Here is a 24,836-nt window from a genome sequence, read left to right as displayed (position 1 = left end):
GTGTCTCCCTTGGGGCTCTGCTGTCATTCACCCCTCAATTTTTGCCATCAATGTCATTTGACACAGGCATGTATCTAGTCTCTGGAAGCATCTGTGGGTTTTCTTTTTTATGTGATTATTTAGAAACAAGAAGCTTGTATATTAGAAATCCACATTTTGAAATTTTAGGTTTGGCAACACCGGGGCCTCCTTCTCCCAATCTGTTGCAGCCAGCGCTGCCTTTTGGAAGAGCAAATGTGGATCCACATGGCCCCTGTGCCCACTGCACTCATGTTCCTTCCCTCCCATCCCCTGAGCATTCTCCACCTGGCCATGGTTGGCAAGGGCCAGTGCACCTGTCCACAGCTGGAGTCAAGTCCTCCTTGCCCCCACCTCAGCCAAGTACATGAACCTCATTGAGTCTCAGTCTTCCTCTCTGTAAAATTGGAACATTAATGAAACACAACTCAGAAGCTTACTGTATTAAGTGATATAAAACAAGTCCATAAAACAAGGCCTGCTCAGTGGTCAATAGCAATCAGCTGAGGGCCTCCCCAGGGTGGAGGAGGGACTGGGGAAGTGAGGGAGGGAAAGCTGGATATCCTTTCCTCGCCTTCTGAACAGCAGCCTTTTCTGCAGGGGCTGAAACCTCCCCAAGTTTCTCAAGGTTTCTCACACTCCCCTTGGCCCAGCTCTGTAAGAGACCAGTGTCTTCCCCTCTGCCACACACAGGAGAGCCATGGGTGACAGTTAATATCTGTTCAACCCGCATCTCTAAGCTCCAGCTGGTGCTGCCAGGCCTGTGAGGGGCTGGGTGCTGGGAGGCACTGAGGAGCAGAAGATGAGTGGCCCTTGTGCTCTTGTCTATCAGGGGGGCAGACACCAAGTCATCTCACAAAGACCTGTGTCACAGCAAACGCAAGCCTCTGAAGGAAACGGATTCACAGATGGGAGAAGACCAAGTCCGTGACCTGAACTGGGGGCTCTAGAGCAGCACTTCTCAAGAGCATGGATCAGAATCACCTGCAAGGCTTGCTAAATAGTGACCGCTGCACTCTGCCTCTGAGGTGGCGCTAGTGGTAAAGAACCCGCCTGCCAATGCAGGAGATGTAAGAGATGTGAGTTCAATCCATGGGTCAGGAAGATCTGGAGGAGGGCATGGCAACTCCAGCATTCTTGCGTGGAGAATCCCATGGACAGAGGAGCCTGATGGGCTACAGTCCATGGGGTCGCAAAGAGTCAGACAGGACTGAAGTGACTTGGCACAAACAAATGAATACCTGGCTTGGCTTGAGAACTGGCATTTCTAACAAGTTCCTGTATGAGCTGGTCAGGAACCTCATTTTGAGAACTACCAACTCAGAGGCAGTTCACAGAAGAGGTGATGTTTGAGCAAGAGTTAATGAGCCTGGTGGAGAAGGGTGTCTCTGGGAGTGGAAGCGGCATGTGCAGAGGCTCTGGGGCAAAGGGAACATGAGGTACTGGAGGAAGAGAATAAAGACCACTGCAGCTGACGCCTAAAGGGGAAAGGATGGTGAGTCGTGATGTTAGGAGAGTGGAGAGCCATCGGGTGCTTCAAGGGCTGGGGAGGTAATCAGATGGGCTTTCTAGCAAGTTCTCTGGCTGCTGTGTAGGAAACATACCCTGCTCAATTAAGAGTGAATGGAAGGAGATCTATCTGGATGCAAACATGGTTGTCCAGGTGATGAATGGGGCAGCTGGGAAGATGAGGGAATATGGATTTCAGAGGTATTTAGAAGGAAGACTCAGTGGTGTTTGGTGGTGGATAGGCTCAGGAGGGCCTTCCCTGGTGGCTCAGATGGTAAAGTTTATGCCTGCAGTGCAGGAGATCCAGGTTTGATCCCTGGGTAGGGAAGATCCCCTGAAGGAGGGCATGGCAACCCACTCCAGTTTTCTTGTCTGGAGAGCTCCATGGATAGAGGAGCCCGGCAGGCTACAGTCCACGTGTCACAAACAGTCAGACATGCCTGAGCAACTAACACACACAAACACACAGGCTCTGGAGAGGTGGGCATGGAGCCCGGCTTCCTGTTGCTGTATAATAAACTACCGCAAATCCAGTGACTTAAAACCACAATAATCACTTATTTTGCTCACAGATCTGCAATTTGGGTAGCACTTGATAGGGATGGTCCATCTCTACTCCAAAGCCCTGTTGACTGGAGTGGCTCACAGGCTGGGACTGGGGCTGTCTGCTCACTCTAGTGGGGCAGTCTTTGCTGGCTCTCAGATGGAACCTCAGCTGGGGTGTCAACCAAGATAGCTCTTTGTGGCCTCGCCATGTGACCACTTGGCTTCCTCGTGGCACAATGGCTGGGTTCCCAGGATGAGTGTCCCAAGAGATGAGAGGCAGAAGCTGCCTGTTTCTTAAGGCACCAGCCTGAAACCTGGCACAGCTTCACCACCACTGTATTCTGTTAGCGTCCCAGGGTCCATGTCCAAGGCACTGTTTTAGGCACTGAGGAACACAGGTGTGAACAAAATTTCTCTTTGCCTTGGAAGTTCCAAGGACTGAGCCCTTGGACTTCAGCTCTGCTCTGTCAACGCTTGCCATTTCATGATCCCATTCAGTCATGGGCATGGGATGTCACATGTACAGAACACCTGTGGCCTGGCATGAAATCCTGAAGAGCGCATCCAACTGCCTGCTCACAGCTCCACCTGGATATCTTACATGCACCTGTCTCACACCTACTGCATTCAAAGCTGAATTCCTGGCTTTCCCCTGTCCCCCAACCTTCTCCTCCCATAGTCTTCTCCATCCTTCCACCTGCTCAGCCAAAAATCCTGGACTGGTCCTGACTCATCTCTTTCTAACCCATCAGCACATTCCATATTCAGCTCTACCTACAAATATCCAGGATTCAGCCACTTCTCTCCATCTCCATTGCCACACCCTAGTCCAAATGGACTGTCATCTTCCCTGTACTATGGCAATGGTATGCATACTGGCCCCAGCTTCCACCGTGGCCCAAGAACAATCTACTGTCTACACAGTTCAGTTCAGTCACTCAGTTGTGTCCGACTCTGCGACACCATGGACTACAGCACGCCAGGCCTCCCTGTCCCTCACCGGAGTTTACTCAAACTCATGTCCATTGAGTCAGTGATGCCATCCAACCATCTCATCCTCTGTCATCCCCTTCTCCCCCTGCCTTCAATCTTTACCAGCCTCAGGTTCTTTTCCAATGAGTCAGTTCTTCGCATCAGGTGGCCAAAGTATTGGAGTTTCAGTTTCAGCATCAGTCCTTCCAATGAATATTCAGGACTGATTTCCTTTAGGATTGACTGGTTGGATCTCTTTGCTGTCCAAGGGACTCTCAAGAGTCTTCTCCAACTCCACAGTTCAAAAGTATCAATTCTTTGGCGCTCAGCTTCCTTTATAGTCCAACTCTCACATCCATACATGACTACTGGAAAAACCATAGCTTTGACTAGATGGACCTTTGTCGGCAATGTCTCTGCTTTTTAATGTGCTGTCTATGTTGGTCATAGCTTTTCTTCCAAGGAGCAAGCGTCTTTTAATTTCATGGCTGCAGTCACCATCTGCAGTGATTTTGGAGCCCAGAAAAATAAAGTCTCTCACTGTTTCCCCATCTATTTGCCATGAAGTGATGGGACCAGATGCCATGATCTTAGTTTTATGAATGTTGAATTTTAAGCCAGCTTCTTCACTCTCCTCTTTTACTTTCATCAAGAGGCTGTTTAGTTCTTCTTCGCTTTCTGCCATAAGGGTGGTGTCATCTGCATACCTGGGGTTATTGATATTTCTCTCAGCTTCCCTGACAGTTCAGTTGGGAAAGAATCCACCTGCAATACAGGAGACCCTGGTTCAAGTCCTGGGTTGGGAAGATCCGCTGGAGAAGGGATAGGCTACCCACTCCAGTATTCCTGGGCTTCCCTTGTGGTTCAGCTGGTAAAGAATCCGCCTGCAATGCAGGAGACCTGAGTTTGATCCCTGGGTTGGGAAGATCCCCTGGAGAAGGAAAAGACTACCCACTTCAGTATTCTGGCCTGGAGATGTCCATGGGGTTGCAAAGAGTCAGACATGACTGAGAGACTGTCTACACAGTGAACCTTAAAAAGGAAAGTGAAATTACATCACTCCTGTGCTCACAGTCCAAAGGTCTGTAAGGCCCCACCAGCTCTCAGCACCCCCTCCCCATGACTCTCCACCCCTACAGCCACACTGGCTGCCTTGCAGGTCTTCAAACATGCCAGACCCACACCTGACCTAGGACTTTACACTGGCTGCTTTCTCAATTCCTACCTCAAGCCAGTCCTTCCCTGCCAATGCATTTAACTGGTCAAGCGCTCATCCCCCACTGCAGCATTCCCATGCTCTTTATCTTCTTTGCTTTCTCTCCAAGCACTTGCACCTCCTGACACACCCTATATTCTACTTATTTATTTTACTCATCATCTGCCTTCTCGTGCTAGAACATCAGGTCCCCAGGGCCTCTTTTACTCACGACTCTGTTCTGCAGTTCCTAGGGCAGGGCCTGGCTCATGGCAAGTACTCAGAAGTCAGAGCGACAAGGGAGAACTAACATTAGACTTAGCGAGGTAAGTGTCACTGATTTTGACAAAAGTAACACAGTCTAACTGAGCGACTTCACTTTCACTTTTCACTTTCATGCATTGGAGAAGGAAATGGCAACCCACTCCAGTGTTCTTGCCTGGAGAATCCCAGGGACGGGGGAGCCTGGTGGGTTGCCGTCTATGGGGTCGCACAGAGTCGGACACAACTGAAGTGACTTAGCAGCAGCAGCAGCAGCAACACAGTCTAAGGGATCTTATTTGATCACTAGTCATTTGTTAATTATCTGCCTTCTCCTTCTTGAATGGTAAGCTCTAGAAGAGCAAGAACTTCATGTGTCTTGTTTTCTGCTGAGTCTCCAGTACCTAGAACAGTACCTCACACACAGTAGACACTCAGGAAAGACCGGCTGAAAAGACTAGATGCCAAGGACCAGTTACTTTCCCTCTCTGGGTATTGGGTCTTTCATCTGTAAAGTGGGAATGTAAATGCCTGCTTTAAAGGATTGACTTTAGGACTTAGTGATATAACGGATATAGTGCATGGCACACAGGTGTTCAATCAGTATTACCCACCTCCCCTGCCTGATCTTAGGCCCCCCATCCTGCCTGCCTGCCTTCCTCCCCATCCTGAGGCCTGGACAGCAGGAATGTTGCTAAATGTCCAGTCACATGGTTAGGCCCCACATGCAGAGTTATAAAAGCACATCTGGATTTTTATAGAAACCCAAGCAGAAACTAGGATCCTGGGACTCTCTTACGAGAACCCCTGCTGCTCCAGTTGGGATTTTTCTCCCATCCCCTTCCCCACACTCTCCCAGGCTTCCCTCTCCAGAAGCTTCTTAGTACATTCTTAAGAAGGGGAAAGAAAAGAGGAATAGCAGGGCCTATTTTCCAGGTCAGAGAGAGAACAGAAACAAAGAGACGGCCCTGAGAACTCACGGGTTTAGGGTCTGGCCAGAAAGAGACCCAGGGGTCTGGACTCTGCCATCTATGCCCTAAAGGAGGGTCAACCATGTGACATCGGGTAAAGAGTCCAGCGTGCTGGGAAGCGGTGACCCAGTAACCATGCCACCTTCTTCTGGAGACAGCCCATATGCAGATAGAGAAGGAAAGATGCAGCAAATGTTAACAACTGGTGAACCTAGGTGAGCATATCTGGGAATTCATTGTGCTAATATTATGACTTTTCTAAAGGTTTTGTTCATTGTATTATGTTTGGGTTCCCTGGTGGCTCAGACAGTAAAGCGTCTGCCTGCAGTGCATGAGACCTGGGTTCGATCCCTGGTTCGGGAAGATCCCCTGGAGAAGGAAATGGCAACTCACTCCAGTGTTCTTGCCTGGGAAACCCCATGGACAGAGGAACCTAGCAGGCTACAGTCCATGGGGTCACAAAGAGTTGGACATGACTGAGCAACTTCACGTTATGTTTGGAACTTTTTTCTAGGCTTGAGGTTTTCAAAAATAAAAAAAATTGGAGGCAAAAACCTTTTGCAGGGCAGAGGGGCTAGTGGCTCACTCAATAATTATTCTTCCCTTTTCATACTTTGATTCAAGGAAGTCATAAGCCCAGAGAGATCGCCAAACTTTTCTAACGTCCCTGCAGTTAGGTGTAGCCAATGACAAGTAGGCAGGAATTGTTGGCTTCCAGGAAAATTCCTTAAGAAAAAGACAGAAAACTGGCAGGTGTTCTTTTTACCCTACTTCCCTTCCTCCTGCTTTCTGCATGGACATGAGGGATGGAGCTGCAGCAGCCATCTTAGGCCATGAAGTGGCCTTGAAAGTGGAATCCAGGTACTAAGAATAATCGAATAGGAAGATAGGATTCTGGATCTCTGATGATTATGAAGTCATCACACCAATTATGGACTGCCTACTGCATGACCTCTTTAAGTGAAAGAATAAATACCTGCTTTGCTAAGCTTCTGATGAGCAGCCAAATGAACTTCCTACCTGATTCAGAATTTAATCCATTTTCTATTCCCTCTACACTCTGGATTTTTCCACCTGCCAGATCCCCTGCTGGGAAAGTTCACCATCACATTGTAAGGTCCTTCTCATTTTTCAAAACCCAGGTTTAATGTCACTTTCTCCTGGAGGTTTTCCCTGCATACTTCCTCTCTCCTGGACTCACGATGCCTCCTGCTGTTGTTCAGTCACTTAGTTGTGTCTGACTCTTTGTGACCCCATGGACTGCAGCACGCCAGGCTTCCCAGTCCTTCACTATCTCCTGGAGTTTGCTCAAACACATGTCCACTGAGTCGGTGATACCATCCGACCATCTCATCCTCGGTCATCCCCTTCTCCTCCTGCCTTCAGTCTTTCCCAGCATCAGGGTCTTTTCCTGATGCTCCTGGTAAACTCCTCCACAGCCCATTTGCTGCCTATCTGAGGATTCTTTATTACTTGTTGTTTTGGCTTCTCTTTAACATTTGTCCACCTGTCCTCTAATCCCCTTGGTTTCCCTGCCACCGCACTCTCCAGCTTCTCCTCCTCTCTGTGCTGCTTCTTCTCAGCCTTTCCCTGGGCTCCTCTGCCCCTGGCCACTCAGGAAGTTTGCAGTGACTCAGCATTCTGTTCCGACCCTCCATTCTTTTCACTCTCCCTGTGCCTCTGGCCAGCTGCATCCTCCCCATGACTCCAGCCACCACCTCCATGCAAATAACTCCAAATCCAACGGTGTCCTGGGCTGGCATGGATCAGCTTGTGAGAACAAAGTGTTAGGAATTTTGTGAGACAGACATTAAAGCCACTATTAAAAATTACATAAACTTATGGTTATATAAATATTAAAAACAAAGATAATAAGCACTTAAAACATAACTTCCTAATTATTTTACTATTATCTATGCTTTTCAGATTATTTTATATCTATTTTACATGAATGGTGGAAATGCTGTATAAGGGAGTGCTACCACATGTCTCTTCCCAACTCTCTGCTCAGAGACATCACAGTGACAGCTTGAAACAAACCACAGGGGTAGAATTTACACCACGGGTATGGGCAAACTCTATAAGGTGCTTCTCTGCTTGAAAAGCCATGTATTAAAGACTTCCCAGTATACCATGGCCCAAATAAATACCTGAAGCCAGCATGGAGTAGCTTCCTGAGTTCCAGGCTCAGATAACTCTTGGCCGCATACCTTGTCCAGCTAGTCTATCAGGCACAGCACATTCAGTGTGCCCTAAACAAGCTCACCCTCCAAAGCTGCCCCAGCCCCTCAATGCCTATTTCCTTTTTTTGCAGCAGCATCACTCACCCCATTGTCCAAGCCAGAAACCTGGGGATCTTCCTGGATTCATTCCGCTTTCTCTTCCCCAACATCCAATAAGTTACATCTGAAATGATGCTCAGGTCTCCCCTCCAGTCCTGTTCCAGACTCACTGAGGCTTTCCTGGTCCAGGCTTTATCATTCTTCCTGTGGATTCTGCCTCAGGTCCCTCATTGCTCTTGCTGCGTCTAGCAGTGTCCCCCTCCAACCCACCTCCATTTGGACCCCATAAAATGCAGATCTCATTTAGGTTTCTCTTGGGCTTAAAATCCTTCAGTGACTTCCCAATTCCTACAATAGGAAGACGACACCCTTTGTACGGTCTTCTTTCTCTCTTCTTCCTTTCTCCTTCCTACTGCTTGATCCTTCCTCATCTGACATTCAGGGAATCTTAGTCAAGAGTCACAAACATCACTTCTTGGCTTATTAACCATACTAAGTGAAGTAAGTAAAAAAGAGAAAGACAAATAAATACTATATGATATCACTTAAAATATAACACAAATGAACTTATCTATGAAAGTGAAAGTCACTCAGTCATGTCTGACTCTTTGTGACCCCATGGACTTTACAGTCCATGGAATTCTCCAGGCCAGAATACTGGAGTGGGTAGCCTTTCCCCTCTCCAGGGATCTTCCAAACCCAGGGGTCAAACCCATGTCTCTTACATCTCCTGCATTGGCAGGCAGATTCTTTACCAGCTGAGCCACAAGGGAAGCCCAAGAATACTGGAGTGGGTAGCCTATCCCTTCTCCAGTGTATCTTCCTGACCCAGGAATCGAACCAGAGTCTCCTGCATTGCAGGTGGATTCTTTACCAACTGAGCTATTAGAGAAGCCAATAAATAAAGTCACAGTCATAGAGAACAGACTTGTGGTTTCCAAGGGGGCAGGGAGTAAGGGGAGGATGGATTGGGAGTTTGGGATTAGCAGATGCAAACTATCATATATATATAATGGATAAACAATAATGTCCTACTGTATAGAACAGGGAACTATATTCAATATCTTGTGATTAAACCATAGTGGAAAAGAATATGAGAAAGAATATATATATATATATATATATATATATATATATATATATATACGTATAACTGATCACTTTGCTCTACAGTAGAGGTTAACACATTATAAATCAACCATATTTCAATAAAATAATTTTAAAAAAATCAGTTAGCTGCACACATTACAGTTTGGTACCTTGGCTTCTCTCACCTCACCCCATGTCTTATACTCCTATATCAATGCACATGGGTCTAACCCATCCTTTCTAATGACAGCATTGCACTGAGTGGATGAACCATAATTAACTAGCCAGTCCTCTACAGATAGACATTTAGATTATTTTCAGTTTTGTGCTACAATAAACTATGCTGCAGTGAAGAGCCTTGCACACATGTCTTTGTGTGCTTGTGAGAGTAGAGATCCAAAGGATGAATTCCTGGAAGGGGAACTAACTGTTGGCTCTAAAGGAGCATGCATTTATGTCTTTGGTAAACATTGCCAAATTGTCTTCCAAAAAGCATGTGCCAGTTTGCAGCTCTATCAGCAATCTGTGAACAATTTTTCCCAGGCCCTGCTTAGTCTGGCTCCTGGCTGCCCTCTCACCTCATCATCTGACACTTACACACCCTACATTTCCAACCATGGTGTCTTTTCGGATGCTATGTCCACAACCCAAAATGTCCTTCCTCCTTTGTCTGCCAGATGAAGTTCCACAAGCCCTAGCTCAGATGTCACCTCCTCTGTACAGCTTTACCTGACTCTGTTAATCTGTCAGAGACCCCTTCCTCTGGTATCCCACAGCTTCCTGGGCATAATTCAGTCATACACCAACTAAGGACCTATGTGTGACTGGCACTCTAGGGTCATTTTGACAGTCCAGACCATAACCACAGAAAAAAGGATCATGTCCACCTTCTCCTTCCCTGTTGCTTCTTCGGCTACGTTGTGTTTTATCTGTTCCCAAGCACAGTCCTGCCTCAGGGCCTTTGCACATACAGTTCCCTCTCTATAGATCTTGCCCTCAAGCATCCTGGCCTTGGTGCTTCTCTGGGATCTCTGCTTCCATTCACCTCCTCACAGAGGCCCTCCCTGACCACCAGATCTCAAGCACCCCTACTCTAGTAACTCTTGTCCATTTCCATTTTATCATCTCCATGACTCTAATCACAAGCTGAAATAACCTTTGGCTTAAGCATTGATGTTTATTTTCTGTCCTGTGTCCCATCTCTGCACACACACAAATTTACTACTGCAAACTCCCCAAAAAGGAGGGGTCTAGTTTTCCTTTGGTGCTGTCTCCAGCCTCAAATCTGCCTGGTACCTAACAGCTCAGTAAACGTTCGCTGAATGAACCATCCATATTTTACAGAAGAGGAAACTGACATTCAGAAAGGAGAGCTGAGTAGCTCAAGGTCCCACAGTTAATAAAGACCTCCAAACCCATCTGAACACTAAAACTAACTGCAGTATTTCTCCTGGACTCTCAGCACGCCGCATTGTGTCTCCCACCAGACTAGGTTCCTGGGGGACAGGACTTGAGTCCGATGACGCTCCGGGGTCCCCAGCGGCGTGTCCCGGGCCCGCCCCGTGAGGCTAGCGGGCTCCGCGGAGATGTCACCCTCCCCGCCTCCTGTCAGTCAGGCCGAGGGGGTGGCGCGGCCGCCAGGGGGTGGCGCTGAGCTCAGAGCTGCCGCAGCGCCCCAGCCGGAGCAGGAGCGCGCGAGACAGCAGGGCGCTAGAAGCGAGCGGCGGCTGGCGAATCACTCCAGGCCCGGACACTACTGCACCTAGGCTCAGGGCTCGTGCCTCGTCTGCTGCAGACCAGCCTGAACGCCTGGCCACGGCCCGATCCCTCATCGGCCCGAGCCCACCCAGGCCCAGCCCAGCCGAGCCTGTGCCTCCGCTTGCCGCAGCCTCTGCCGCAGCCGCCACTCCATCCCCAACCCGGGCCCCGCATCTAGGTGAGGCGGCCGCGCTCCGGGCGCCCCGGGCTTAGCCGAAGGGGAACGGTCTGGGAATGGAGTGGAGGGGGGACGGGATGGGATGGGGAAGGGGCCGGAGAACGTAAACAGGACTCCGCGGCGTGCGTGTCCGTGTGCGACCCGGGGTATGTGTCTCTCTTGCTTGGTGTCTGCAGCTGCCTGGATGGCCGTGTGGCCGTGCGCCCGCGCCCGTGTGCCCCGTGGTGTATCCGCGTGTCCGTGCGCGTTCGAATGTCTGAGGGTCCTGTGTGTGCACGTGAGCGTGTCCAAGGAGTATGTTTGCTTGCGTGGCCGTGTGTCTGTCGCGTGTGTACAGGCAGGCCCCCGGGCTTCGCACCGTGCCCAACACTCCGATTCCGCGGGGCTGCAGGTTGCAGGGCCCCGGATAACCGAGGCGGGGGGCCCCTCCTGCGTCCACGGGCTTCAAGGACGCTAGGACTTGCCGCGGCCCTGTGGCCTGGCGCTGGGGAAGGGAGTAAGGTGGGAGGAGGTTCCGGGCCAGAAGGGCGCCTTCGGTCTCAGGGGGAGGGCATGGGACACCCGCGGTCTCTTCCACAAGGGCTGGGGTGAGGATGTGGGCGAGCGCACCGGTGCCCGTGTGTTCGTCCTCCCCAGGCCGCCAGGATGGACGTGTTCATGAAGGGCCTGTCCATGGCCAAGGAGGGCGTCGTGGCCGCCGCGGAGAAAACCAAGCAGGGGGTCACCGAGGCCGCGGAGAAGACCAAGGAGGGTGTCCTCTACGTCGGTGGGCGAGGGGCGGGGCTTCTGGGGCTGCGAGGTTTGGGTGTCCTCCGAGGGGACAGAGCCGAGGTCCTCAGAGGGAGGAAGTGGGGGGTCTGGGCCGGAGAATATGAGTCAGCAGATGGGGCCGGGTTAGCAGGGTCACTGAGGACATAGCCAGCCTGGGTCAGTAATGACACGGACGGTAGGGGGAATGGAGGAAGGGTTGATGAGCGTGGAGTTCAGCTGAAAGTCCAGAGAAGCAAGGCAGGGATCAAAGGAGATAGCCTTCTTCTGCTTCTTCTTCCCATTATTAATAGTTACCTGGTGTTGAACCCTTACTGTCTGCCAAGTACAGTGTGAAATACATCTGCAACATCTATTACCTCACTTAATGCTCCCTGCCCATCCACCGACCAGGGAAACCCCGGCTTCCCAGCGCTTTAATTTTGTTGCTCAAGGTCACAGCTGATAAGACCTGAAGCTGAAGTTTGAGCCAAGCTTTATGGATTCCAAAGTGCCCCCCTCCCCTTACCACTCTCCTTCCTGTATTGTTGGGGCTTCCTCCCAGCACTGCTCTCCACCTCTGAAAGCTCTCCTCTCAGTGGTTCCACCATTGGCCTCTCTCCTAGGGGTCCACCGTCCTTGCAACTGCCAGCTGTCATCAGGAGAAAGGCCAAGTGGTTAAAATATCTCACCCTAAGTGGGGGGGGGGGGTGGAAAGAGCGAGGCTTCAGGGTCATTTGCATAAAGGGAGGCAAGAAACTCTGCATTCAGTCTGCTGATTCAGGGCTTACTTTTGTGTGATAGAATTATCTTCTATTCAGGCTACAGAGGATTGGTTAACCTGCCCAGGGCTGTGGCAGATTTGGAATGGTGGTAATTTGAAAAATACTTATTGATCACCTACTCTGTGCTGGTAGGTGCCGGCTCTGCTGATGGTGAGGTCAAGTATTCCAGTCTCGGGCTTTGACATCCAGTGGCTGGGGTGGGGAGCCACTTTGGTAATCAAAGACGGTAGCATTTGAGCTGAGCCCAGAGAATAAGGAGCATTGGGGAGGGAGGTGCAGAAAAGGCAGGTGCCAAGAGCCCTGGGATGGGGCGAAAGATACTGGGTTTGAGAGCAGAAGCCAGAAAGCAAGGGTAAGAAATGAGATCAGAAACAGCCAGTTCATGAGGGGCTCTTGCAGGCAAAGCATTAGTCTGACTGCCATGGCAGAATGTGAGCCAGGGACTGACATGATCTGGCTTCAGTATAGAGAAGTCCCCTAGGACTCTGGGGACAGAACAAATTACAGGGAGGCCCGCTAGGAGGTAACATAGCCATGAAATGAGGGTGGTTAGAGCTAGGGCAGAGGTGATGGAGACTGGGAGAAGGCTTGAGCTCACACTTCTGGACCCTAGCTCTGGCCTCCCTCTTCCCTCAGCCCTTTCACTCTTGTGGACCCCTGACATCCCTGATGCTGTCTCCCTGCTAACAGACTCAACAACCACCTCCTTTTCCCCCAGGTTGGCACCTCCTCCTCCTCTCCCTGAGCAGGAACTCCTGATGGTCCCCAGCTCCTATTCATCAAAGACTCAGCTCCCCGTAGCCTAGCATTCAACCTGCCTCGTGGTTCCATCTCAGTCTCCATCACTCTGAGCACACAGACCATATCAACGTGCCCCATGCAGACCCTGAAATCACACCTCTTTAGGCCTCGCCTACATGCTTCCTGTCCCTAAAACACCCTCCTCAGTCCCCTTTCTGTGTATCCACTGCTCCCCATTTGTCAAGACCTGGGAAACAACCCCCCCCAATCCTGCACCCCGCCAGAGGCCCAGACTTCCTCTCCCCACTACTTTGAGGTCCAAGGCACCAACTTTCCTCTTCTGTGTCCCTCATCTGACAGTGAGCCATCAGCCTGGGACTTGAATCAGAGAAGGTGCCAACAAGTGTTTATGCGAGGAATAAATGGAAGTGCTTGCACAACCCCCCCTCCCCAGTCCCCAGCCACCGGTGTCTGGATGTGGCTGGCCTTAGCCCTGAGAAGCCCGTCTGCCTGCACCCTCCTCCTGCCAGCCTCAGCTGGCCCACACTCCCATTTCTGGCTCTATCTGCTGCTGTCTGGGTTGCCAGATCCTCAGGATTGGAGACATCCCTCTCTCCCGAAGGTTTCCACCCCCACCTCAGGACAGGCTCTCTTGCCTTTCCCAGTTACTACCCTCCTTGGGAAGACCCAGCCAATGCCGTAGCTGTCAGTCACCATCTTCACGTCACCCTTAGACCCATCCTGCATCTAAGATACCTGCTACTTTGGCCAAAAGGAGAGATTTGCACCCTATTTAAAAGAGAGTCTTAAGAAATGGAGCAGGGAGTGTGGGGATGTGAGTGTACCGGGGCAGGATGTGGGCAGTTGTGCACCAGGGGCACCTTTCCAAAGACAGAATCTTTTCGCCCCACCCCCAGGTCCACCCCCACCCCCACCTGCTCCCATCCAGGGCAGAGGATTAAATGAACTGGCAGGCAGAGTGCTTTCCCAGTGCTGGATCGTTGGCAACATCCAAGGGAGGGTGGGTGGGTCAGGGCATGGGGGTGGGGTGGGGGCGGTGGGGCGGGGGCAGACAGTGGGGAGAACTGGACGTCCAGATGATGCAGGCATGGAAGGGGGCACTTGTGGGATTTGGGGGCCCAAGAAGGCAGGAGGGACCAGGATGCCCATGCTGCCTGGGCCCCTCTGCCCACTCAGTCACCACTGTGCTTGCTGGTTTCTGTTCCCTCGGCCCTTAAGTGTGCTCCATTTTGTCCCCACAGGAAGCAAAACCCGAGAAGGGGTGGTGCAAGGAGTGGCCTCAGGTACTAGCCCAGCCCTGCCCACTTGTTCCCTCACCTTGGCCCAGGGTCTGCCGACATCCAGCGAGTGAGGGCAGAGGGTGGCGGGAGAGGGCACCCTCAGAGCTTTCTGCGGGGTGTAGTGCTCTGTGGGAAGTCAGGCCCTGGGACACTATGGAGGAGGAGGGCATCTATGTCTGCTTGACCTTTGCCCCCAACCCTCTCCCTGACGCAGTGGCTGAGAAAACCAAGGAGCAGGCATCACACCTGGGAGGAGCCGTGTTCTCTGGGGCTGGGAACATTGCAGCAGCCACAGGTCTGGTGAAGAAGGAGGAGTTCCCCACTGATCTGAAGGTGAGCTATCCTTCCAACACATACACACACACACATACCAGCTACACCCATAAATCTGCCACCAGGCTCCCTGCTCCCCCAGCCAGCCTGGGGAACAAGCCACCTCGCCTAACATTCTGCAGGGCCGGGATACACACAGCTCGGCCTGAGTCTGCATGTGGCTGTGTGTGGGCATGGCGCTCTCCGTGACTGTGACCCAGATCTGGATTGGTTACATGTATCCTGCTCGTGAGTGTGATCTGGCCTGCTTTTGGCCTCGTCTGCATATGTCACTGATTGTTCCCTCATGTCTTTTCAGTCAACAAGTATTCATGCCAGGGAGGGATCGTTCTAGGGGTTACCACAGCGAATAGGTTCCTACATTCACGGAGCTGACTCTGTAGTGGGAGAAGATACAGTAAACAGCTAACCAGTGCACAAGATGATTTCAGACAGGGATATGTGCTATGAAGAAAACAAGAGCGATGGGATAGAGAGTCAAGGGGTGAAGGGGCTACTTTAGTTGGGAGAGCTTCTCTGAGAAGGTGACATTAGAGCTGACACCCAAGTGATGAGGCACACCATGTGGGAAGTCTATTTCAGGCAGGAGGAACAGCACGTGCAAAGGCCCTGAGGCAGGCGTGAGCAGAAGTGGGCCATGGGGAGGGGTGAACTGTGTCTCACACATTTGTGCAGACATGTTACCCCAGGCAAGTGGTGGCAGCAACCCATCTGTGCACAAAGTCAGATACCTTCCTTAGGACATGCTGCAGGGTAAGGGCTGTGAGCTCTGGAGCCCCACAGAGCTGGATCTGAATCTCAGCTCCATTACTTCTTGACTGTCTTGCCCTGGGCAGGTCCTGTCACGTCTCTGAGCCTGATTCTTTACCTCTAAGACAGGAGATGAATACAAGAGGACTTTTGTGTAGATTAGAGATAATGTAGCTTAGAGGTGTTCAAAAACGTAAGTGTGCATCAGATCACCAGGAGGCCAGGTTAACATACAGACTGTTGGTCCTATTCCTAGAATTTCTGATTCAGTAGGTCTGAGGTAGGGCTAGAATGTACATTTCTAAAAGGTATCTGGGTGATGTTGATGCTGCAGGTCCAGGGATCACATCTTGAGAAGCACTGACGTAAAGAGCCTGGATGACATACAGTGAATGCTCAGTAAGAGATGATGGCCCCACAATCACAGGATCAGCCTGTGTGTGCCCCCAGGGGCTTGTGTCACAGGTGTGCTAGGACGTTGAACTCTGTGGATCTATACACCATCTGTACAGACGCCTCCTGTGCGGTGCTCCATGTTTTCCACGTTCAAATGCCAAATCTGCCTCCATGGGGTTGGGGCCTCCTTCCGTGTGATCTCAGCATGAGCGGATCCATCCACTGGGCTAGGGGAGGAGACCACACAGCACCCTCCACTCTAGACATTCTGCTCAGTTGGTTCCTTCCCTCCGCTCAGAAGTTCTGGTTCAAGTCCTGTCTCTGCATTTTACCAGCTGTGTGACTTCCCATTTCTTATCCTTGTTTCTAGTGATCACTCCCATTCATTGATCTCTTGTGTGGGCAGGTGCTGTTCTAAATATTGTACATGGAGTCACTCAATGAATCTTCACAATGTCCCTGTAAAAAAAGGTATCACAATTAGCACATCTTATAGGTAAAAGAACTGAGGCTCAGAGAGGTGAAGTGACTTACTCAAGATCCCAAATCCTGCCTGCCCCCCCTGAGAAGGTAGTTGGGAGGTGCTAAGCTCAGGTTCATGTCACTGTAGTCCCTTGATGCCAACATGGGACGAGGCCCAGTACTGAGAGCTAGGGCGCAGAGAAAGCAGGGCTGTCAGCTTGAGGCTTGGTGAGGGGACCTTTGCACACAACCATTGTTCTCAGGCTGCCTTCCTCTTACCAGCACTTGTTGACATTTCAAACCTCCTCTCTCAAGAGAACTCAAGATCATAGACTTACAATCCAAGTCAGGCGTTTGGGGCCACTGGCCCCATGGAGAGGTCATGCAAGCTAAGAGTGTGAGTTTCTGTCTCTACCTCTCAGTCTGCCCACATATAGTATCGTGGAAGCCTCCCCACACGCATACAAAGCAAAGACACCATCCCGCTTCCCATCCAAGGCAGCTGAGATCAGAGGTGAAGCAACTGACCTGATGCCAAAGAGGTGCGAATAGCAAGGCTGGGGTGGTTTTTAAGTGAACTTCTTACTGAAGTATATTATGCAGAAAACTTTAATGCAGAAAACACACAGATCCATGGAATTTTCACAAAGTCAACTCTCCCCAGGTAATCAAGCACCCAGATCAAGACATAAAACACAAGACATAGCTCGTTGGAAGCCCCCCTTACGCTCCCTCCCACCCTACTCCCAGGGCTAAGACTAGGGTGAGGGAAGTGGAGTGCCTGGGGCACAAAATTTAAGGGGGCACTTATTCCAGGGTCTCGTTTATCCCCGGCACCTGACTCTCCTCACCTTTATCCTGTCCCCCTCCACAGTTAATTGCTTCTATCACCACAGATTATCTGGGTGTCTTTCGGCTTCATGTAAACGTTATCCTAAAGCACATGTTCTTTTGCACCTGGGTTCTTTCATGCATCACTCAGAAGGGGAGTCAAGCACGCCTTGGTGTGCACTGGGTTTCTCCATCCTAGACGTGCGGTACCCTCTGTGTGACAGGACCACAGTGCACACATCATTCTCCTGCTGTTGGACATTTGTTTCCAAACAATGTGCAGAGCTGGGATTCTTCACATTCTGTTTCTTTCCTGGGTTCTGGTCATAGCCGGGTGACTTTGGGCAAGCTAACACTTCCCCACCTCCTGGGCTGTGGTGGACTCCCTGTAACTAGGGGAAGTGAGCTAAGCCAGGAGTGTAAACTCATGTGGTCACAGGGCCCACCTAGACAGGTAATGTGAAGGAGCTGAAGCTGCCTGGATGGAGCTGGAGCAACTAGAAGGCCAAGGTGCCAGCCCTCATGGGTCCCAAGATTCTTACCTCTGCCCAGTAGGGAGGGACTGTGGTTACATGTGCAACTGGGGGACGTGGTGGGGCCCCTTGCCTACAGAGCATGAAGCTCAGGTTACTGTGTGTGCCCATGTGTGCAATCAGCTCTGTCTCGTGTTTGTGCACATATGTGTGCTCGCTCACAGGGGACTGGCCATGTGTCTGGCAGCCCCCTATTTGCATATATGCTGGCCTGCACAGGTCTGGGCAGCAGATGCTATGGGGAGGGGAGAGTCTTAGCTCACACATCCAAGCAACACCATGAGCTGTTGCTTCCAGCTTATCTTAAAATAGCAACAGCTGAAGAAACCAGGCCACACAGGGCCCTGGGGGAGGGATGGGTGGAAAGTGGCAGGGGAATGGCTCAGAGCCCCTGCTCAGCTCTGTCCCTGAGCCTCCATCTCCCTCCAGCCCAGAGGAGCCTCCAGGGTTATCTTGGGGTCCTTATAAGCACCCCCCACCTACAGAGCTGACACAAAGAGGGACAAATGGATGATTATGTGTGCTATCTCCCCATCCCATCCAGTCCCATCAAGGGAAGCACAGGAGGCTGTCAGCTGCTGGGAGAGGGGTATGGGTACCTGCAGCCCCTGGACACCCCCGGCTTCAAGCCATGATTGGAGGGATTGCACTGCTCCATCCCATTTCCAAGGCACTCCAAATAAACAATTAAAAATTCTGGTTGCATTGCCAACAAAGCCCAGCCTTCCTCCGATCAGCCAAAAACTTCCCAGGGTAGGAATCTGGGGGGCATGCCCAGCTGGCCTCAAAGGCCCTGTCTCTTCTCTTCCTGCAGCCAGAGGAAGTGGCCCAGGAAGCTGCCGAGGAGCCGCTGATCGAACCCCTGATGGAGCCTGAAGGAGAGAGTTATGAAGAACAGCCCCAGGTGAGGGGTGGGGCTTTGGGCGTCCCCGGCTGGGGTGGGAGGTTCCTGGCAGGCTAAGTTTGGGACAGTGAGTTTTCAAGCTCCCAGACCCCAGACCCCAGAGATGCAGCAGGGATGGAGGGCAGATGGAGCCTGTCGCTGGGTCTCAGGCACCCCTGCCCAGGAACATCCCAGCCGTCCCCAAATTCTAGGTCTCTCCCCTGCCCAGGGGGAGGGGCGTTCACTATTCCTCCTGGTGGGCGAAGGGTCTGGGGGCGCGGCCTGGCCACTTGGTCTCCAACCCCTTCCTCTTTTGCTCTTCTCCACTCTACCCCCATCCCTCTGATGCAGGAGGAGTATCAGGAGTATGAGCCAGAGGCGTAAGGGCCCAGGACGGCCCCCCACCAGCAGCACAATCCCTTCCCGGTCCCCTGCCCCGCCCCCCAGAGCCAGGGCTGTCCTTCTACCCCTTCCCCTCAAAACACGAGATCTTCCTTCGCTCCGAGGTGCCCCCTCGGAGCCCGTGTTTGAGTCTCTCTGTCTGTCCTTCCCGCCCGCGTCCAACCCTGGGGCGTGGACAGGGCTGGGGCTGCGGCCAAGGCTGGGAACCTCGCAGCACGTATGTTGCCCCTTCCGCGCCCCATCCCGTCTGGTGTCTGCGCGGTTGTAGCATGTTCTATATGTTTTTAAACGAACAGGAAAGCGACGGCTCCCCTCCACCCCCCGATAGAGGCTCTCTGAAGGGCCTCCCGGCACCCCCGCCAAAGCCCTCCAGCGCATTCCCACATCGACCCCAAGCACCTTTTTTTTCTCTTAAACCAAAACCAGGAGCCAGGTTGTGCCATGACCCCTCCCCCAGCCGACCCGGTCCGAGCGCGGGCGTCGTGTGTCGTGATTGTAGCATGGAGAGTCCCCCACCCTCGTGTGAGCGTGTTCCGGGAGGGCGGGTCCGGCCGCCCCCCTCTCTGCGTGTCCATGAATAAAGCCAATCTGTCTGTAGCAGGCGCCGCACGGGCAGGGCAGGGCAGGGCAGGGCTGGGCTGGGCTGGGCGCTGGATGGGGGCGGCCGACAGACTTCCAGGTTACAGCCTGCCTCACTCCACTCTTTGGGGCCCGGCACACCCAGACCACGTGTAAGACTGACCACCTCGGGCCTCAGCTCCTACCCTCCCGCATGGACGACCTGGATGGACGCGGCACCCCCCACGCCTCGCTCCCAGGCTGGGACATGCTGCTGGCAGGGAGGCGGCCTCGGGCGCCACCTACTGGACCAAAAAGCATCTACTGGGGGTGCTGGGCGGAAGGAAGCCCAGTGCAGCCGAGGCGCAGGGCCCACAGGCTCACACCTCAAGGCACAGGCAGCGCAGGAGCATCGATGGCTACGCGCGCGCGGACTTGTGTGCACTTATGCTGGTCCTTGCGCGCCAACTCGAGTGTACCCACCGGACAGGCGCGCACCTGCACTCACGCGCGCAGCACGCTGGCCGACAAGTGCAGAACAGGGCGCGCACTCAGAGTTGCACGCGCACCGCGAAGCTCTGGGAAAACAGCAGCGTGATCACTGGAAGAAGCTGCTGACCCTAAACTCCCCGCCCCCACACACCCCAAGAACACTGACATGCACATACCCCTGCGCACACCGGCCCGCTGCAGAAAAACTCATCCCGGAGGAGAGGAAATGGACAGTTGTCCCCCCAAAAAAGGCAGAGTTCGGGCAACCAGTGCTCCACCCTTCCCAGAAAAGCCTCGGAAAGTTTGCGACCTCGGCTGAGGTGAGCTAGGGTCTGCAGAAATCTGGGAAGCCTCCCGGAACCTTGCGCAGATCGGTATCTGCACTGCTGCTGCTGCTACTGCTAAGCCGCTTCAGTCGTGTCCGACTCTGTGCGACCCCATAGACGGCTGCCCACCAGGCTCCTCTGTCCCTGGGATTCTCCAGGCAAGAATACTGGAGTGGGTTGCCATTTCCTTCTCCAGGTACTGCACTAGAGGGCCCCCAACACCGCCACAGCACTGGGGAGTAGGGGCGGAGAAGCCGCGGTGCTGCACAGAGGCCCCGCCCCCATCAGGGCGAAAGCTCTGCTCTGATTGGCATAGAACACACCGCACCCGCGTCGAGGCCCCGCCCCAGCCAGGGGTAGGCCCCGCCCCCGCCGATGCGGCGCTCTTGCTCTCTTTCGCCGCAGCAGTAGCTTAACCTGGCTCAGACCCAGGCCACCACCCCTGCCCATGCGGAAGCCCAGCACCTCCTTGCCACGATAGCCCCTAAACCTCGCCTGATCAAGACGCCATCCTTTCTCTGCCAAGTCCGACCTCCTTTCCGACTCAAACCTTTCTTCGCCCTTGCAAACCTAAGGGCCAGAAGAAGCTTGCTCTATTTATTCAACCCCCAAGTGTTTAGCGGCCCCTCCTTCCCTGAGTTGTTGGGGGCGGTAGGGTGCAGAAGGGCTTGAACGCTGGGGGACACCAGGGTCACTTGAGTCACTTTGGCCTGCAGTGAAGGAGCCTTTACTTCCGGAAGTACGAGGCCGCTGGCAGACGTGTGTGTAGGGAGAACAAACGGGGGTGGGGGGTGGGGCCGTGGGGGGGTCTCTAATTCTCTGACTCAACGTGCGGGTACTGGGATGTCCAGATCATCTTTGTCTGAATTAAGACATTATTTGCAACCCACAGTCCACAGGGACTGCAGACTCGTGGTCCTTAGGTTGAATTTGGCCTGTAGAGATGTTTAATTTGCTAGCACAGGTTTAAATATTTCTCATTTGATTCCAGTTGGCGACAGTCCCTTTCCCTCCCTGTTGTGTTCCTTCCATCCACTTCACTCATTTTCATGAACTGCTTCGCCTCTGAGGAATTTGAGTTTGTCACCTCCTCGCCAGCTACCAGCACCTGATCCCCATTTTTAGATGCCAAAACCAGGTTCACCATCTGCTTGTGAAGAGCTTTATTCCTCCTTCCTGGGTGCCAAGCCACGCACCTGGTTTTCTGAGCTCGATTTTCTGCTCAGAGACCAATGTTCTCATCTGCAGGGGTCACTTTAAATGCATTCCAGGCACAAGCCTAGAAGCGTCAGCTGAAGATGCCAGCCCTGTGTCAGACCCAAGTCCTGACTGTGAGTGCTTCTGTGGGAACACACAGCTAGCTCCTGGGTGCCTCCTTCATGACAGGGACAGAGCCATTTCCCCAGTGCCCAGCATTTCCCAGGCATCCAGCACTTGCCTCCTTTCATTTCACTTGAAACCATCCTCAAAGATTCCTTGTTATTTGCCCTAATTTACAGTTGAGAAAACGGAGATCAGAGAGGCAAAGTTACCCGCCCTAGGTCACATCGCTGGGAAGTGGCAAAGGCCACATTCAGCCCCAAGCCTGACTCCGAAGCCCTGTTTCTTTGGAATTTTCCAAAAGGGACTCGCTCTGAGGGGAGACAAACAAAACCCACCAACAACAGGAAAATGTGAAGCAGCAGAGTGGAGATAACAGATCTCATGTAGTTTCAGGGAGGCTGCAAGTGAGTGTGTGTGTGGTGGGGTTGAGCTGTGTATCACACTTACATATAGATGCAGGTATGTTTCTGTTCACACGTGAAAAAGGAGGTTGTCCACGTGTTGGGTGCCTTTAGTCACTCAACAGTGTGTGATGCTCACCTGCTCTGGTCCTAGAAGTAAGGGGCTACAGGGAACAGCCCTGGGGTCATTGCCCCAGAAGAACTCATGTCCATGGATCAGTGAACACACGGATCGAGACAATTTGGGGTTTTATGAAGAACATAAAATAGAGCCATGTGATAGAATGTGACACAGTAAGGGTAGTGACCAATGTTCAATTGGGTGGATCAGCTCAGGTGTCTGAGAGGCTGAAACCTGAATGAAAAGGAGGGGCCTGGAAAATCTGGGGAGGGCGAGCACTGCAGGACAGGAAGAGCCCACCTGTGTTTGCATGGACATGGGGTGTGAGGTCGGCGAGACTGAGCTCAGCCAGGCCTTCGAGATCTGGGAGTCTGGCCCCACCCTGACTGATCCACACCTTCCAGTCCTTTGCCGGCTTCTTTCCTTCACCTGGACATCTGCCTGCCACTCTGCCTGTTGAAATCCTTCCTGCCGCTGAGCTTCCCCTATTTCTCCAGCCATAATAGACTTCTCCTTGTCACCCCCATCTGGCTCAGCTGTGCACACGAAAACCCCCTCCTCACCTGTGTCGGCACACTGCGGACCACTACCAGCTGGCTAACCTGAGAATACCGGCTCCTCTGATGAAGGGACAGCGGCTGTTTCCCTGTGCCCTTCACCCATTTCCCTCCCCATCTCCCCGCCCCCACCTCTAGTAATACAGCTCCACTGCTTTCTCTGGAACTTTATTTTTGTTTTCTCCCTTCCCTATTTATAGCTCTCTCCCCTCCAAACCATCCCTGCATCCATTCTGTTGCCTAGAAACCGGCTCTGGGCTGAGGGTGGGGGAAGGCCAGGCTGAGACCAGGCTGGGGGAAGGGAGAGCTGTCACCCACTCCCCCTCTCAGCACCGCCCACAGGTTCCCAGAAGCCCACCCACCCCTCTGCCCAGCACTCACAGACGTTTTTAAAAAGATAAAACAAAATGTGAAAAACATCAGCCTTTGTGAAGTCCTTCATGGCTTCTAAAGGGCATGATGCACACGACTGCATGCATGCCTCTCAACACCCTACCACACCAGAGGCCCGGACCCATCATTTCAGATGAGCAAATTAAGGCTTTGGAAAACAAAGGTCCTATAGGTCAAGTCTTCGCAGTAGAAATTCTATGGTCTGCGCTTGTCATTGTTCAGTTGCTCAGTCGTGTCTGACTCTTTGCGACCCCATGAACTACACCACGCCAGGCTTCCCTGTCCTTCACTATCTTCTGGAGTTTGCTCAAACTCGTGTCCATTGAGTTGGTGATGGACCTGTTAAGCTTAGGATATTGGCCTGAAACATGGAAAAGAAGATTTTAAAGCATAAATGATTCCATAATCTATTAATTGCAGAAGGGTAAAGAGAATAATTTTGTCATGATCCTCACACACCAAGCTACTAGGCATGCCTCCTCCATACATTCCGCATACCCCCTATCTTGCCACGCCCCGGTGCTACTTTTGATGCCCCAGCCATGGCCCCACCATGGCCCTGCCATGCCCCATGTACTCATGCCACCCCCCTGCCACGCCCAACTGCAGCTCAACTCCAGCCTTAATGCTTACCTTTCACAGGTTGGATCAAGAAGCCTAAAGTTTGGTTCCTGGCTCTGTCATTTTACCCACTGTGTGATCTTAAAGAGTTCACATAAGCTCAAACCTAAGGATACTAATTTCCACTCCTAAGGATGCTATTAGTCCACTCTAGAACTAATAAGAGAATTAAATGCAATACTGATGAGAAAGTGCTTTGAAAACTGTAGAATACTGTAACATGTGAGTAATCCATTAGAATAGTAAATATTGTTATCGTTGTTATGAAAGCCAAAAAGTGGGACAAGGGCTCCAACGTGGGTCCTGGAATCAGAGAGGGAGACCCATGCTCATGTCCAGGCAAAAGGGTCCTCTTTCTGGGAGAACAAGAGGCATGGGCAGGGCCTGCCTGCGCGCCTGCAGACCACTGAGGAGTAGAAGTAGGCACAGAGGCCTTCTTGTGCCTGATTCCTCCTTCTCAAGTGCCCATGCTTCCTGTCCTCCACCCAAGGCCCATCTCTGCCTTCAAAATAGGCTCTCTGGGCAGAGTAGGGGAGAGGGCTGCCAAGGAGCAGCTGGGCCATGATTCAGCCTGAGTCACCCAGCCAAATCCCAGGGCCGCCCCCAGCTGGGCCGGGGCCTACAGCTGCTGGGGGGAGGGGACCTCTGTGGGCAGCAAGCTGTGCTCATAGGTGTCTGAGCCAGGGGCGCTCCTGAAAATCAGGGCAGTGCTGTGAGGGGCTGGGAGTGATGCCCATGAGGAGGTCAGAGAGAGGAGGAGGAAGATGACCTCATGGGCATCAGTTCCTTGCACTAACTAAGGAGGCAGGGTTTGCGTATGTATGTATGTGTGTGTGTGTGCGTGCACACACACACACCTGTGCACACATGCGTGTTGCATGTCTATCTGACTAAATGAAGAAAGTCTCATAGTGTGGGCAGAATTCTTCTCCTGACTTTGTCACTTTCTAACTTTGTGACCCTGGCAAGTTACCTAACCTCTCTGAACTTCTGTTCCCTCAGCTATGAGATGGGAATAGCGATAATATCAATCTCAGATGGTTTTTCTTAAGGCTTAAATGTAATGAGATGGTGACTGTAAAACACTTAGGCAGTCAGTAA

At 52.2% G+C, this 24,836-nt stretch overlaps 1 protein-coding gene across 1 annotated transcript; it reads left to right on the top strand.

The window, feature by feature from the left end:
- Nucleotides 1-10,563: 10,563 nt before the first annotated feature.
- Nucleotides 10,564-19,493, top strand: SNCB (synuclein beta). The gene is made up of 6 exons (XM_055566686.1): nucleotides 10,564-10,779; nucleotides 11,416-11,545; nucleotides 14,315-14,356; nucleotides 14,568-14,686; nucleotides 18,473-18,562; nucleotides 18,893-19,493. Exons 2-6 carry the CDS (start codon nucleotides 11,425-11,427, stop codon nucleotides 18,923-18,925), a joined length of 405 nt encoding a protein of 134 aa, XP_055422661.1. The 5' UTR covers nucleotides 10,564-10,779; nucleotides 11,416-11,424; the 3' UTR covers nucleotides 18,926-19,493.
- The last annotated feature ends 5,343 nt before the right edge of the window (nucleotides 19,494-24,836 follow it).

Source organism: Bubalus kerabau, chromosome 1 (assembly GCF_029407905.1).
Source record: "Bubalus kerabau isolate K-KA32 ecotype Philippines breed swamp buffalo chromosome 1, PCC_UOA_SB_1v2, whole genome shotgun sequence".
Classification (NCBI taxonomy): Eukaryota; Metazoa; Chordata; class Mammalia; order Artiodactyla; family Bovidae; genus Bubalus; species Bubalus kerabau.
This window is presented reverse-complemented; position numbering and strand designations above follow the sequence as displayed.

Excerpts from the sequence above, each read along its gene's own strand:
- SNCB (XM_055566686.1), top strand. The coding sequence starts at position 11,425 with ATGGACGTGTTCATGAAGGGCCTGTCCATGGCCAAGGAGGGCGTCGTG. Across the intron at positions 11,546-14,314 it reads GGAGGGTGTCCTCTACGTCG|GAAGCAAAACCCGAGAAGGG; the intron begins GTGGGCGAGGGG and ends TTGTCCCCACAG. Across the intron at positions 14,357-14,567 it reads GGTGCAAGGAGTGGCCTCAG|TGGCTGAGAAAACCAAGGAG; the intron begins GTACTAGCCCAG and ends TCCCTGACGCAG.